Source organism: Orbicella faveolata, unplaced genomic scaffold, assembly GCF_042242905.1.
Source record: "Orbicella faveolata isolate gen_17 unplaced genomic scaffold, um_ofav_v1 contig_13, whole genome shotgun sequence".
Lineage (NCBI taxonomy): Eukaryota > Metazoa > Cnidaria > Anthozoa > Scleractinia > Merulinidae > Orbicella > Orbicella faveolata.
In genome coordinates, this window is record NW_028301540.1 from 12,779,403 (window position 1) to 12,794,923 (window position 15,521).

General features: G+C 38.2%; 2 protein-coding genes and 1 long non-coding RNA gene across 3 annotated transcripts; 2 read left to right on the plus strand and 1 right to left on the minus strand.

Moving 5' to 3' along the window:
* Nucleotides 1-4,172: 4,172 nt before the first annotated feature.
* On the minus strand, nucleotides 4,173-14,401 carry LOC149115053 (uncharacterized). Its single transcript, XR_016206225.1, has 4 exons — nucleotides 14,027-14,401; nucleotides 7,108-7,194; nucleotides 6,266-6,382; nucleotides 4,173-5,214 (listed from the first exon to the last, which is right to left on the minus strand). It is a non-coding gene; the product is annotated as an uncharacterized LOC149115053 (long non-coding RNA).
* LOC149115054 (uncharacterized) lies at nucleotides 5,111-10,314 on the plus strand. Its single transcript, XM_089285798.1, has 11 exons — nucleotides 5,111-5,238; nucleotides 5,932-6,166; nucleotides 6,289-6,397; nucleotides 6,826-6,929; nucleotides 7,377-7,492; nucleotides 7,676-7,752; nucleotides 7,937-8,211; nucleotides 8,679-8,827; nucleotides 9,140-9,224; nucleotides 9,594-9,742; nucleotides 10,232-10,314. The coding sequence occupies exons 1-10, from the start codon at nucleotides 5,206-5,208 to the stop codon at nucleotides 9,701-9,703; spliced, it is 1,293 nt and encodes a 430-aa protein (XP_089141924.1). The 5' UTR covers nucleotides 5,111-5,205; the 3' UTR covers nucleotides 9,704-9,742; nucleotides 10,232-10,314.
* LOC110060598 (uncharacterized) lies at nucleotides 10,330-15,023 on the plus strand. Its single transcript, XM_089285791.1, has 5 exons — nucleotides 10,330-10,625; nucleotides 10,934-11,023; nucleotides 11,443-13,646; nucleotides 13,797-13,879; nucleotides 14,385-15,023. The coding sequence occupies exons 1-3, from the start codon at nucleotides 10,499-10,501 to the stop codon at nucleotides 12,837-12,839; spliced, it is 1,614 nt and encodes a 537-aa protein (XP_089141917.1). The 5' UTR covers nucleotides 10,330-10,498; the 3' UTR covers nucleotides 12,840-13,646; nucleotides 13,797-13,879; nucleotides 14,385-15,023.
* The last annotated feature ends 498 nt before the right edge of the window (nucleotides 15,024-15,521 follow it).

A 15,521-nucleotide genomic window follows, 5' to 3' on the forward strand; every position in this document is an offset into this window, starting at 1 on the left:
TCACAGCGATGGCCGGGAATAAGGCAGGGAATACGAACCAGGGCGCTTATATGTAGTTTTATGCTCTGAGCTGACGGAAAAGGTGAGTTTTTCAGGGTCGAAAACAAGACTTCAATCTCGCGCTGGGAATGAATAATAAGATCTGCTCACGCTAGTTGTAAGCTTGCGCGTATGTTTTTGCGTTTGTTCTGACTTAAGAATATAGCAAGAAAACTCTCTACTCTGGTATCAAGTTAATTTGTGAGTTTCTCAGACAATGCTTAATCATAACCAAAACCTGTTTTGACGGTTTCTTATTGTTTCTGTTTGTTTGGTGAATTTGCAAAAGTTTTTGAAAGGAAAGTCTGACGCGTACAATTAGCTCATTTGCATAGTGCAGCTCATGCATTTTCAAGTCCGAGTCGGTGTTTTCGATTGTCAACAAATCTTGACAAAGATTTCTTTCGTTATCTTTTGTGCTGAGATGCTGTAACAAATTTCACGAACACAAAAAAGGCTACTAACATCATGTGTGTTTCTTCAACATAAGCATAGTGAAGTTTTACACTGCGAAAATGAAAATAGACAAGGAGTTTTGATAGCTCGACCAACAAAATCGAAATCGTTATTCCAAGTTGATTAAAGAAAGCGTCATCGTAACTTTGCTGATTATTTCTGCTTTATTCACATATTTTCAGCTTAGCTTTTAATATATTCTCAAACATTTATCAATCTTAAAGATATTTAAAAACTATAGAGTTATTGTTTGAGTTCGATGTACGCTTTCACACGAAAGTGCGGCGGAAGTACAATTTGTCATGTTTACTGACTGTACGAAACACGCATCGGCGGGCGCTCTCATTCATCGACAACAGAGAATTTACTGGATTTTTACACGAATAAAACTGAGCAGTATCTACGGACGTAAAGTTATTGGGCTTTGATGAAACATCAAGCGTTGCTTACAATTCAAGCGAAACTCAAACTAGCAATTATTTTGTTTTACTTTTCGGTCGCGATAGACTGACAAATTCCTCGCAAGCGTGTGGCAAGAGGAGCTAGGAAACTATGAAGTCCTGAAGCTCTGCTATACCTAAATATATCCAGCTAGTTTTTTGCTGTGTAATGGAAAAGCTGTTAATCTTCAACATATGTGAAATTTAAAGTGGAGTAATGTACAGCTCATGTAAAAGAAGCATCCGTCGGAACACAACTTGGTCAGCGACAAATATGAGCTTACAGCGGAACATACCTAAATTCGACACTGTCTTACTTCACTCAAACTGGAGCAGCTTACGACGAAAATACTTAAGCAAAATTCCAACAGTCAAGAGCGTTGAGTTGTGGACCAAAAACATGAAACATTTCGGAAATTTCGAACGCCATTTCCCCCGCGCGACATCCGCAAAAATCCTCGCAGCATGTACGCGCGTGTGTCGCAGGCGATGGCGCAATTTGTTCTAAAAATAGAATTATTGTCCCATATCATGGGGACAACGCCAATACTAGAAATGGCGCGCTTACGGTCTCCGTCCCCGATTATGGCTCCTGATCAGAGCCAATTTCTTATTCCTAAAATTTTGAGGTAGGGTCATACGGGTAGATTTTGAAGAAAACGTGATTTAACATACTAGTGTCCAGTCTCTCCTTAGGTACTCGGTCGGACACTGTCTCCTTGCGCCCCGAAACACGTGATGTGGCAACGCGTGTTTCGGGAAGCAAGTGAGTTCAAAGTACGGAACTTGATATAGTGCACAGGTCATTTTGCAATTTATGTGCGTTGGCTTTTGGGCTGGCGTTACATATCTTCGCTACACAGTGCTGACGAGCCCCAAGAAGGGCGAAACAGCTGTCCGCTGTTGCGATCCTACTTTATCGGTTCTTGTAATGTTGGTGTCTCGAAACGTTTTTCACGTAGTATAAGCCTTGCAGTCTATTGCTTGTCTTCATTCATTTTGGCCATTTTTTGACGTTTAATTGTTCAAGTTTTACATAGAATGACAAAAGACTTAGGCAAACAGTAAATAGAGAAAGGAAAATCATCTTGGAACATTTTTGAAAGGAGTTAGAAGTTGGGCTGTTATAATCCATCAAATAATAATAATAGTAATAATAATAAGAATAATAACTTTATTTGAGTATCTAGTCTTCTAGCTAGCCTTAAGCTTACTAATCGGGGACACTGTTAAAATTAAAATATAATATAAGTATAAAAACGATTCCTGTCTAAAACTGTAGGAAGCCACCTTAAGCTAACACATGAGTTTGAGTTTGAGTTTGAGTTTGAGTTTGAATAATCTCAAACTACAGCCGCAGCCCATGACCTAAAAGCAGTGAAAAACATTTGTATGTAAGAAAAATTAAAACTTTGGCTGGGTCCTGGGTTAGCGTTAACCGGCTTCTGAAGAATCCGACCCGGATCTTCGCCCTGATTACCACAAATTAACCTAACATCGAAAGTACTTGGTCAGCGGTCAATTTTAAAAAAACCACATGACCTCGATGAGCTATAAACCTGAGCCCGCCATATGGTCACGTGATACTGGTCAGCGGATACCTTGTATCGACAATTGTCAATAGACCAGTTTCGATATATAAAATTCAGCCTAAAACAAAAGACCTCAGCACGAGGCTCCGGGGAATAACTGCAGAGTTTGTAGGGTTTATTCCCCGGAGCGTCGTGCTGAGGTCTATTGTTTTAGGCTGAATTTTAATATATCGAAATTGGGCTATTGACCATAACAGGGATGTCCAAATACTCTTTTTCTTTTCGCTGCTTACATTATCAGATCGGACCGGACCGAATCACGGATCGGATCACGGATTGGATCACGGATCGGATCACGGACCGGATCACGGATCGGATCAAGGAAAAAAATTCAAAATTTTGTTGAGCAAATTGCACTAGAGTGACTACTGTGAGCAGATAGTTTTATTTAATTCAGGTGTGATATTCCTTTATTCTTTTATAATATCAAGCCAACTGGGAGCTGGTCACAGATGAATTTTTTTCAGGCTGTTGGGTTTTGATTGTGATGATCAATCATGTCTTCATATCTTTCTCTGCAGTTCAGATAAATGATATTTCGTGTATTCACTTGCATCAAAGGTAAACTGTCATAAAACGAGTCAGTATGGTAATAATAGGACGAACGTATCACGAGGAGCCGCAACCGCTAAAATTTTCGTCCCAGAGTAAATTGGATTTATTTTTCGACACTTAATTTCGTTGACAGGTCGGTGAGAAGATAAAAGGCTACCGCTTAAATGAGCAAGACACCTTTACTGCGAAAAGTTGTCAGACGAGAGCTCAAACGCCTTCATCAGAAATTTCCCTTGATGACAGAGAGTCTCCGGCGATGATCGCTGTCGCGTGCCTTCGTGATATGTTTTCTGGACTACAATATTTCTCCTCGGTGTCAAGTAAAAAATAAATGTTGCAGCGTAAAACCTATACACTTTGTCCTTGTTTTGTCATAACATGTAATATTTTATGAAGCCGACGTGAGCTATACAGCAGTTATCCTGTTTTAAGACAAACCTGACGGGAATCGCTCTTAAATGCGGCGTAGCAGTCGATTCCTTTCAAAGCGCGCGGAGCGCTGAACAAACGAACGCGCGTGCGAGTGAAAACATGAGGAGCAGTGGGGTGATGAGGCGCGCTCGTTCGCTTGCAATTTCCTTTGTTTTTTTCCATGCGCTTAGAGCGCAAACGACTGCTATGGAGGCTAGGTTATTTTTTGTTCTCTCATAACGAAAAAAGACACACTCGTAGTGGTGTTTGGAATAAAAAAGAAATCTTTACAAAGATTATTGAATTAACATGTATGTCGATTTATTTAGCTGAATAGGTCTGAGCAGTTGGCTTTGTCGTTCCGATCGGATTTGGCCTGGTTTTATTACGAAACGGCTGTTCAGAGCAAATCGGCCCGATTAAACAAAAAATCTTTTGCATCGGAATTTTCTCACAGTCAGTCAAATCAAGCAAATCAAGATTGAAGAGAGCACTCTCCCAGTGTATGTAAAAAAGAACCGTGCGACGGTAATGCAATTTTCCCCAGTTACCCATTTACGTCATGTCACGCAATCATTCCAACAACTTCCTCATAGCAATTAACAGAAATAAAACACGAAAAAAAAGCAAAACGCAAAACAGAAAAAAATACAAACAAACAATATTGGAAAACAAGAACTTGTAGTTTAGACAATACTTGTTTATTTGACATATTTCGATACATCGTTTTATTGTTTTGGGAGACTACAAGTAGTTAATATTAGCAATATTAGTGATTAATAAATTAAAAAATTAACCAAAGGTTGATAGTGAGGCGCGAGTTTCAAAATTTACGCGCCATTTCGATTGACTCTTCAGTTCGGACGCAGTGTAATCGAAATGCTGGTTCAAGTTAGCAGTACAAGTCTTGCTCCGAGTAAATACTGGTATGTCTTAAACGATGAAATTGGCGGATCATCATTTCGAAAATGGATGGACAATGCTTTTTTTCGCCTTTTTCCGGACGAAGTTCACAAGATCCCATTCTGTAAACTTAGTGATAACAATGGAAGTCCTCTTGACCCGAACTTGTTCGGGATCAAATACCGAAAATGCGACGTTCTGGTCGCCTCGACACTTGGTCTCTGTGGAGGACTAATTCGTCAACGCGATTTGAACGACCAGGGCTACTTGGCCAGCGATTCTTTCAAAAGAATCGCGCAAGCAATTAATAGTCATTGCGCGATCACTGGTCTGTCACGAAATGGCGCGAGTTCGAATGCTGACACGAACTCATGTCTTAAAGAAGAGCTGAATGAAGCCAAGGATAAAATCATGGAACTGCAGAGTCTTCTTGCTATGCACAAACAAATGTCCACCAATACGGACGAGAAATCGGCGAAATCCCCGAAACGAAAGAAGATGAGGCTCAGCAAAAAAAGCGCGGGAGAAATTCTTCGCACGCTGGAAGATGTATGTGATCGGCATAAGGCGTCTGTGTCGTCCGTAATAGGCCATTTATGTACGCACGACCCCGCAAAACAGCCAAGCGAAGCTCGGAACATAATTTCTGAAATTGTAACCGCAGTCACAGAGAGGAAGGGTGTCAGAGAGGTCTCGAAGCGCTTGTACCAGATGTGCTGCAACAGTATCTACATCAATTCCGTGTCCCTGATTGGGTTCTTCTGTATTTCAAACTAGAAGCAAAAATTCCAGATGAAGGATGGCAAACCATGATGAACCTAACGAAGTTAGGAAGAACAAAAGTGAGTCATAATTTGTTCCCGTGTTTATTGATCACTTAATATTTTTAATGGGGGGGGGGGGGGGTGGGGGGTGTTACGTTTACAAGGCTTTATTTTATATATATACACTTTATCCTTATTGGTCTCTATAAATTTCTTATTGTACTAGTTGGGAGACTTTGATAAAGTATTAGCCCCCTTCGAGCCCTGATGCCAACATACAAATTCTCCTGACTAGTCTCCATACATTTTGTATTGTACTAATTGAGAGAATTTGATGATCTTTTGTCCCTTTAAGCCCTAACATGCTAATTCTCTTTACTTGTCTTCATACATTTTTTTATAGTACTAGTTGGAAGAATTTGATAATGCATTATTTATACCCTTCTTCAAGCCCAGATATGAACATACACATTCTCCCTTCTGGTCCCCACACATTTCCTATAGTACTAGCTGGGAAAATTTGTTTAAAATTCAAGGCAATGTATTTTTGGTGATCACTTTCTTAATTCTCGCAATCTTTTTATCACGACATACATTACTGATTCATTATACTGTGAGGTTAAACTTGATCCTTATCACACTTGAGCATGTCAATCAGTTTTTTTTATGAATTCATTCAGGCTTGGCAAGTTTTTGCAGAAAAAAAATTAATAAGAAAGAAGTGGATTCCCTGTGATCAGGCATATACAACTGAGGTTTTTTTTTCAACAGAACAATTCTGATGCACAAATTCTTTTGAACAAGAATCAAACCAAAGCAGTCCGCAGAATGATATTTGTAATTGTGAGGAAAACCTTGGGTCTCTGTGAGACACCAAAACCATTGAAGGGAAGGCAGATTGCCCTACAAAATGTTCTGGTGTGGATGATCCGAGAGCAGAGGCTGCATGGACTAGATCAAAAGGATGTTGAAATCAACATAAAGCTTGATGGCAGACCATTTTGGGGTAAGCAGTCTGCATTAATCTCAAACAATTAAGTTGAGATCCATATAATTATTATTTATTATATTCTTTATACATACTCTTACAGAATATCACCCTTACCTGATTCTCCACACTGTTTTTAGGAAAAGATCAAGTAATGGTTGGTCTTGTGCCTATTGACACACCATTTTCCTCAAGTCAAAGTTGCAAGGCAGTCTTCCCTCTTGCAATAGCTAACTGCAAGGAAACAAGGTAGCTTCAGTACACATACATTACACATACATTAATTTACACACATATATTTGTAACATATGAAGTAATAAGCACAAATTAAAGGTTCAATAGTTAATATGAAAACTGTATATGGTTTAGTTTAAAATGATATATTATGTGCTGCTATTGGTTGATTCTCAGAGCTTTATTTTCCCTATGCTTATCGCATGGGCACAAAATCTGGCACATGTAAATTTTTAGGGCAAGCCATGTAACAAACTTCTTCACTATGAACTCTCACTAACTCGGAACTGTACTGGACTTTCTCATGCAGACCTCACTTCACTCAGTCAGTACTAGAAAGACCCTGGCAATATCCTACCAGTTTGTTCCTTGCGCTCAGCTATTTAAAGAAGAACATTAGTATAGCGTGGGTTCAAAAGTTTTAAATGATTCTTAAATTATAGGCGAAACCTGGAATTACTCTTGAAAGATTTAACTGCTCAGAAAAGACATGTACAAAAACATGGCCTAAAAGTTGATGGCAAGAACTACAACATAAAATTCACAGGTATGTACTAACTTTTACTTTTGTCCCCCATTGTCTGTAATCAGCCATCCACTTTACCCTTAAAAGGGTTAGCTGGGCAATAGAAATAACAAAAAAAATACATGTACAGGGGCTGCAAGCATCATGCAAGCATTTGCAGTACGGTACATTAGCTCGGTTCATATTGTTTGCCACTAACCTCACCATTCCACAGTGCAGAACCTTCGTTAAATTAAGCCGCCTTTTTGATATATATATATTTTTTTTCCATCCAGAGATCCATTGTCTATTGAATCAAAGCATTGTTATTTAATTAGTAATACTAATAAAAGTACATCAAAATTACTTATAATCATTTCACACTGCATGTACACAGAAACACTGGTTGCCCCTTTAACACAAGTTCACTCTAGATACACTGTGTATGGTTCTCAAAAAAATACTTCATTACATCTCTCCTTACAACAGTTACAGCTGACTACAAAGCTCTTTTGCTTTGCACAAAAAGGACAACAGGAGAGGAAGTCCAATTAGGTGGACAAGGGAAAGGGGTGGAGGCTTGCCTTTTCTGCACTGCTATCCGAGTAAGTAAAACTACAATATGAACATCAAATAAAGGTTATTTACATTTTTGTTACTTGAAGAGTGTTCAAATCCCTTCATGTATATAAAACAAAAAAATAGCAATCACATTGTACATGTACAAGATTAAAAAACAAACTTAAGAGCAAAGCTCATTTTCTTCCTCATATTTCCTACTTTGTCAGGGTTGTGCCTGTAAAGGGGTTCCAGCAAATGAAACTTGTGCAGAGTGTTTTGTAAAAGCCAAGGGAGACGTCGGAAAGTATGGTCATTTTGTTAGTATGTATTTATCAAATATAATTCAGGATATAGGCATGTATATACATGTGCTGCCTTCAGTCTCCAAGATTGTATATCATTAATATTCATATCCTATATTTTCATGATGAATAAATTAAACGTAAAAATAGAACACAAGTGTAACAGTACTACCTTCATTAATGCAGATGGAATGGTGTTAGAGATGACTTTCTCATCTTCATGGATGTTGAGGTATCAGATGTTAACCTCTGTGCACTCCACTGTGAACTCCGAAACACTGAACAGCTCCTTATGTCCCTTGGACTTACTGCTCACAGATGTGGATCATTAAAAGAATGCAACCTTGTGCTAGCCGAATATGGTCCAGAGACAATGGTGAAAGACCGCATTGTTGTGAAATTGAAGGAAGGCCAAGATACAGATGTACAAAAACATAACATTAAAATTAGATCATTTTCAGGTATAAATTTCAAAGTTTATGCACAGTCATTTTATAAACTTCAGTGTATATATATAGTACCTTGTAAATTGTATTGTTGTGTTGTTTTATAATTCATAAGGTAAATGGAAAGAAATGAATACAAATCAGATTAAACTCAGCCACTCGTACTGGGCCATACTGTAAATACTACGTAAGGACCGAACCTATTCATAGACAACAGCTAGGACATTAAATATAATTGTTGAAAATTTAACTCGTAGGAGCATCAATTGTTCATTGCAAGCATAGAGAAAACAAACATTTTGTGAGCATTCAGAGCAGAAGCCCAATTTTTGAGCACTGCAAAATTTCGAGGGATCATTCACAATCTCTGTCTATAGTCAAAGAAGTTGTAGGGGAAACTGCCAGGGAAGTTGATTGTAGACACAAAACTGACTGAATTACTTAACCCAAATTCTCTGAACCTATTAATTTGCATTTTGCAGGCAATACAGAGCAGGCCTTCTTGAACAACTTTGATGACATTGTGGAGTCTTCATTACCTGTCCAAAAGGTCATGGATCTGTTTCCAGACAAGGAGACTGCAGAGGATTCGATTCTTGGAAAAATATCCTACTGTGAAGAAAGAATAAAGGTTCATTTAATGCATTTGATTTTCATTAACTTGTACTATCATGTTTTCTCTGCAAGCTGCTTGATTAATATTGTATATTATTGTCATAAAATTGTTTTCATGGATGTTATTTAAGGGTCACTCCTTGGGGCCAAAATGTTTTTCTTGGGCCCCTGCTTTTCTGTAGAAAATATTAAGTCTAGAAGGGCTGGATAATTTTTCAGGCCCATCTTTAATGTAACGTAACTCAGAAAATGAAGTTGAACTTTCATATAGTTATGTAATCTCTTGCAATTTCTTTTTCAAGTAACCATTTACTGTTATGACTTTAAGTATTACAGAGATCTTATTGAAGGGGAAGAATTTCTCCGGGACAATGAAGTAAGTGGCATGGAATCTGTCCCACTTGCTGGTACAGGTAAGGTAGTACCATATAACATAATAAACTAAAGATCACTTACCCTACATGAATGTTACCAGCCCATTGACAGTTCAAGAATCTCAACATCATTCGTTAACATCAACACTTCTTTACCTACATATTTGAGCGTTCTAGATATGGAGGAATAAATTTTCATTAAGGTTTATGAAAACTTAACCTTTGTGCAGAATTACAACTTACAAAAAAGCCTATAGCTTCCACTTTTCTCTGTTTTGTTCTTTTAACTCTTTCATATATACGGGTAAACCTTTTTGCTAAAGAAAACAAAAATTTCTAGGGTGTGTGGTTAACAGCCTTATAGTTCTTTAAACTGTCCATTTTGTAATCAATAACAATTCATTTTAGACCTGGAGACATATCTGCATGAAAAGAAAAACTCCTGGGAACAGTGTTCAAAAGACATAGAAGAAAAGTATACTATTGCTGAGCAAGCTGATAGCCCACTGGTGTTGTGAGAATATGCTGCAAAGTTAGAAATTTTGAGATTCAAAGAGGTTTGGAACATGATATACAGTTGTGTATTATATTACTAACAGCTCTTTTCAGTGCTACTTACACGACAATATCACATAGCAGCCCTCTTTTAATATGCCATCTTTTGGCATTCTTTTAAAACAGGTTAATTTTGAAGTGTTAAAATTGTCAAAACAGGCCAGTACTTTTTCTGTAAATGAAACAATGAAAATGGCTGCAAGAACTGGAGAAAATTTGCACGTAAATTTCAGCACATCAGCATCCCATCCATACATGTACATGTACATACAAATTTGAGAGAACTACCTGTAGTTATACTAGCATAATCCCACACAGTGAAATTATCTGTGTGATGTCTATATATATATATGGTTAGAAAGTCATTTACTATCAGGCCTCCATACAAAACAGGTATCCTGCAATGTTGGTTCCATTTTGTAGGTGCGTTGCCAAGACTCATTCATTCAGTACAATTTATTTCACTGATTATTTTTCTTTACTGCATTTAGGTATTCTCTAGGTTATCTAGGTTATGCGTCATAGATTGTTTGAGGATGGGGAAGATTATGAAATTGATAAATATGACATTCAGGTATGTCTACTGGCACAATGATATGGTTACTGGACACTAACACTAGTACAGCTGTAGATTGTTTTCTCTTACATTGCTTCCATTTGTTCATCAGTGCAAAGAATGGGGAATCCTCTGTCGAGAACTGTTTGGAGTTGGACTGGGTACTGGTGACTATGGACATCTCACTATTGAACATAGTCCAATGCTGATGAGACGCTTCAAGTCCATGGCCTGTTACTCAAACCAGGGTTTTGAAGCAACGCATAAAGTTCACAGGCAGCTGTATGCTCAGTGCACAAATCATGATTCATCGTCATCTGAGTCATCAAGTAAGTGGATTTCAAGGGAGAAGCAGCAAAATTTAAAATCACGTATGCTAGCTTAATATCCATTTGTACTAATTATATTTATAGATAAAGACTATCAACACCTTGTAAACAACCATGCAACTTACAATTAAATGGCAAATTATAATAACCTTATTCAAGTCCTATAGCTGGGAGTTAAGAAGTTTGCCCAGACATAAAACTAAATAAATGTGTATATACACAACAATTATTGCCTTTCTTCCAGGTCATTTTCTTTACAGAAAAATCTCTATTTATTGGAGCTTTCAATTTTCTTTCGGTCTATATAGTTGAGCAGATGTTCCTCCATCATTACACCACAAAACTGCTGTATCTAAGACTTTGTTTCCAGCAAGCTCAGGACTGCTGTAGTTCACCAGGTAAACTCACAAAGGCCATAACTATAACAACATAAATAAATTTGTGAATATGCAACTTGTGGTCTATAAGAGGTCTCTTGTTTTACAGCTGTTTGAGTCAAAGGAGCCAAATGAATCAACTGAGTCAAAGCCATTTTACACAAAGTTGGTCATTATTAAAAAGCTTTACTTTTAATTAATGGTTTATAAAGCTCTGCCAAAGTTAAACTTCACAATGAAAATCTTAAATGAAGACAAGTGAATCCCTGTTCCATTTCATTTAACTCTGACAGGAGTATTTTTTAGAAATCACTGACGATTAATTATACCTTAACTGTATATCTGAAAAAAAGAGGCAATAACTTAATAGTATTTATGATAAATTTTCACATCAGACAAATTTGCATCTACTTGTTAATTTTAACACTCATTCCAAATAGGAAGCAGCTTCTTCTTCCGGGGTTGCAGTTGGCCATCTACCAGACCCAAACCAGCATGGTCCACTGAGGATAAGGCTTGGATCAAAAGAGTGAACAAGCTAATGGACAACCTTTTTGGAAAAGATTTCTTCAGCTATCCCTATGATGAAAAGAAAGTTTGCTATGTCCATGAAAATGATGCACCCAACTATGAGTACAACCACACTGACTGGGAAGATGAATACAGCCAAAACCTTGATGAGACTCCACAGTTTCCTCAATCACCAGCTGGAAAAAAAGGTAGCAAAAGTCACCCACATCCAGAACAGAAGTCCAAATCCACAAAGAGATGCCTTTTTCCTGCTCAAAAATCAGATCCTTGTCCAAAGCCACAAGAAGTGATGACAAAAAATCAAGTAAAACCTGCTCAAAAAAGTACATGCACACCCAGCCCAATCATCTCAAAGCCATCAATGTCTTCTCCAGAATCACTCCAGCACTGCATGTCACAGACTGCAACAAGACAAGAGTTATCTCAAGTCAAGCTTCCTCCACTCACAAATCAAATCCATGAAAATAATGTTGTTCCCATTTATGGCAAGTTTCAAGATGAGAATCCATACTTGCTCAAGAGTCGTCCGGCAGACAACATAGTGAAAGTAGCTCAGAAGATCATAAGTGCATGCTCATCACAGGTGATAAAGGAAAACACAATACAGCTGGATGACAGTGATGGCCCAAGTGGGGTAAAAATTGGTAACTTAGGAATCTTCAGTGACAGTGGTATTCAAGCCCTCTCAAGATATTGCTGTATTGCAAAAATGCAGCAAGATTACAAAGAAGAAATGGCTTGGCTGAGTTTCAACCCTGACAAAAATACCCTAAGAGATTCAGAAATCAAGTACCTTTGCAACATTTTTGAACAGAGTCCCCATGACCCATTACGTGTTATTATTTCACTAGATGGCCATCATGTTGATTTTAAATCACTTTCAACACTGGTGGGTGAACGCTACATTGATAACTTTATCATCAATTACTGTCTAAAAAAGACACTGCAATCAAAACAAATACAGGATGATTCTATACTGTGTTTACCCACTGAAGCCTTGTCGTGGTTGGATAACCAAGTTCTGGAGCCAGTCAAAACTGTAATAAGAAAGGACCTCCATCAACCGCATGAACTTAAACTAATACTTTTGCCAGTGCACATGGCAAACATTCCCCATTGGGGACTTGCCTGTGTAGACCTAGAAACATTGACAGTTTGGTATGATGATGGACTAAAAGTAGCCCCACCAGCACAGCTTTGCAACATAATTGGTAGACTGGTCATGCTTCTCGGAGAGATGTTCCCATCTATTAACAGCTTCAACAGCTTCGTGTCTAGTCACCTATCTGCATCACAGTATAAGTGAATGCATATGCCAAAGCAGAGAATCGATGGTAAGACAGCTGGTGGTGGAAGTTGTGGGATGGGTGTCATATTATTGGCTCAAGAGATCATCCTTGGAAAAAAAGTACCACCCCATCAGATCTCCTGGAGCTTTGAAGAATCCAACTACTTCAGGAAGAAACTGATGCTGTATATGCTCATGTGATACATGTTAAAAGAGCTAACCAGACCACCACGTTGATCTTGTAACTTCCTGGGTAGAATATACCTGAGAGTTACAATGTACATTTTGTGCATCTAATAATCAGGCCATCATTGCAACTACTTTGTAACCTCGTGGGTAGAATATACCTGAGGTTTACAGTCTAATAGTCACGCCAACATGTTAACTTTGTAACATCCTGGGTAGAATATACCTGAGGTTTACAGTCTAATAGTCGCACCAAAATGTTAACTTTGTAACATCCTGGGTAGAATATACCTGAGGTTTACGGTCTAATAGTCGCACCAAAATGTTAACTTTGTAACATCCTGGGTAGAATATACCTGAGGTTTACAGTCTAATAGTCACGCCAAAATGTTAACTTTGTAACATCCTGGGTAGAATATACCTGAGGTTTACAGTCTAATAGTCATGCCAACATGTTAACTTTGTAACATCCTGGGTAGAATATACCTGAAGCTTACAGTCTAATAGTCACGCCAACATGTTAACTTTGTAACATCCTGGGTAGAATATACCTGCAGTTTACAATCTTATGTTCGTATCTCTCTCTATAGATCTCTTATCAGCAGTTGGAGGAACTTGTCTAAAGTTTACTAACCAAAGGTAAGGACGTTTCTTTTTCTTGAAAATCTCTGATCACTAAAGCCTAGCATCAACACATCTTGTCAGTTGTTTGTGTAAGTGGTTAGTTTTTTCGTGTCACGGTTATACTTATTAGATGTACAATAACCATTTCCTTAAATTCTTGTATAGGTATGGCTAAGTTGTGCAGCAGTCATTTTTCACAGCCACACGAGAAAAGCCTGGAAAAGCGAAATCGGAAAGATTTCCTAAAGGTAGGATAATTAATTGAACATTCCTTATTGGAAAACGAATAGAACGAGAGTTCTGTATAAAAATTTTGTCGGAAGATGACACATGATAAACCTTGTCAGCAATGAATTAGTCAATAATCGGTTATTACGTTATAATAAAAAGCTTACCTTTTAACTGCATACGTCGCTTGTTGATATGGAATGGAAGGAGCACAACATATTACAGCAGCCTTGGTCTCTGGGCACTTCTTAAACTTTAGTTCTGTCTTGTCAATCATGGAAATCATCGTTTATTGCAAGCATATAACATGCTTCACCTTCGCAACCTTCTCGCATTTAGCCACGTGACAGACTGTCAGCACTCGTCCTGTCTTGTTATCTAAAATCAGCGGCCAATTTATTCACGTGCATAAATTAAACTCATTCTCCCACGGAACTCATCAAAAATTTCCTGTACAAACGCGAGCATGTTGGAAGCCACCAAATGTGAAAAAGTAGGTGGATGCTGATGCCTAGTTTTTTTTAGGTTATTTTGCACACTCTCATTGACGCCATCAATACGACGACAACGATTCACAATCCAAAAAAAATCCTATGCGAAAACCTAGAGCTTCAATCGAGGAAGGGGAATCGGCGATCAAAGTACGGAATGCTCTCTACGAGCCTTGAGAAAAGGCGCAAACGAAAAAAAAAAGAAAAGACTGAAAGAAGAAAGGAGTCTTTCAACTCCAGGACACAAAAGTGAAAGAAATTGTTAGTAATGCCAGATAAACTTGAGGAACACAATCTGCCAGAAGACAATCGACACAATCAACCGAAATTACAGAAACACTTTTGCAGTTTGAAGTAGAAAGCAACACAAGAACTACGGTATTTTTAGTCTCTTTTGTTACTAGGCCGGTATACGTAGAAATTATTAACGTAGTCGATTATAGTAGTAATAGTAATCAGCAGACAAGGATTTTATTGAGTAGCTAAATACCGCCGTGCTAAGTGAAGTTACTGTGGCATAGCTGTTCCAGCTGTCTTTCCATATTTTAAGACATTACAAAAAGATGGTCTAGTTTTCCATCAAGAATGGTAACCAAAACAAATATAATCCTCCTCCTGATGAAATATACTAAGTAACTTGCACATGAAAAATAAATAAATGGTAACATTATGATCACGATCTCAACTGTTAAAAAAAACTAGGCAATCTTGGAGCACTTTGATCAAAAGCGGTGATACGCACTTTGTTAAAATCCAAAATACTTTCGTGAAACCTTTTGCAATAGGTAGATGAGCTAATTAATTCGTAAGTTCCACATGCTCCACATAGAATCTCAGGCGCAGATGTCCAAACCTTGACTGGGCGAAGACGTCTGGCCACCATATCACTTGAAACTCTCTAGTACGCGGCCATTCTCCCTCTTCACATTTCAATTGCCGTCGGGATGTGGGTTTCGCTTGGTTTGAAGCATCGCTTGCGGCTCCCCAACGAGTGCCAGCGCGTTGCCGAGCAAGGGCCACTTTCTCCTTGGCTGTAAGTTCGCCACCGGTTACAGGAACACTGACTTCTTCGTTGCGGCAAAAATAGGTCCTTGTTTTTAACGGTACCGTTGAAGCAAACAAATCTTTAAGAACGGAGATATCATAGACGTTGTAAAACAGCGCAGTTGAC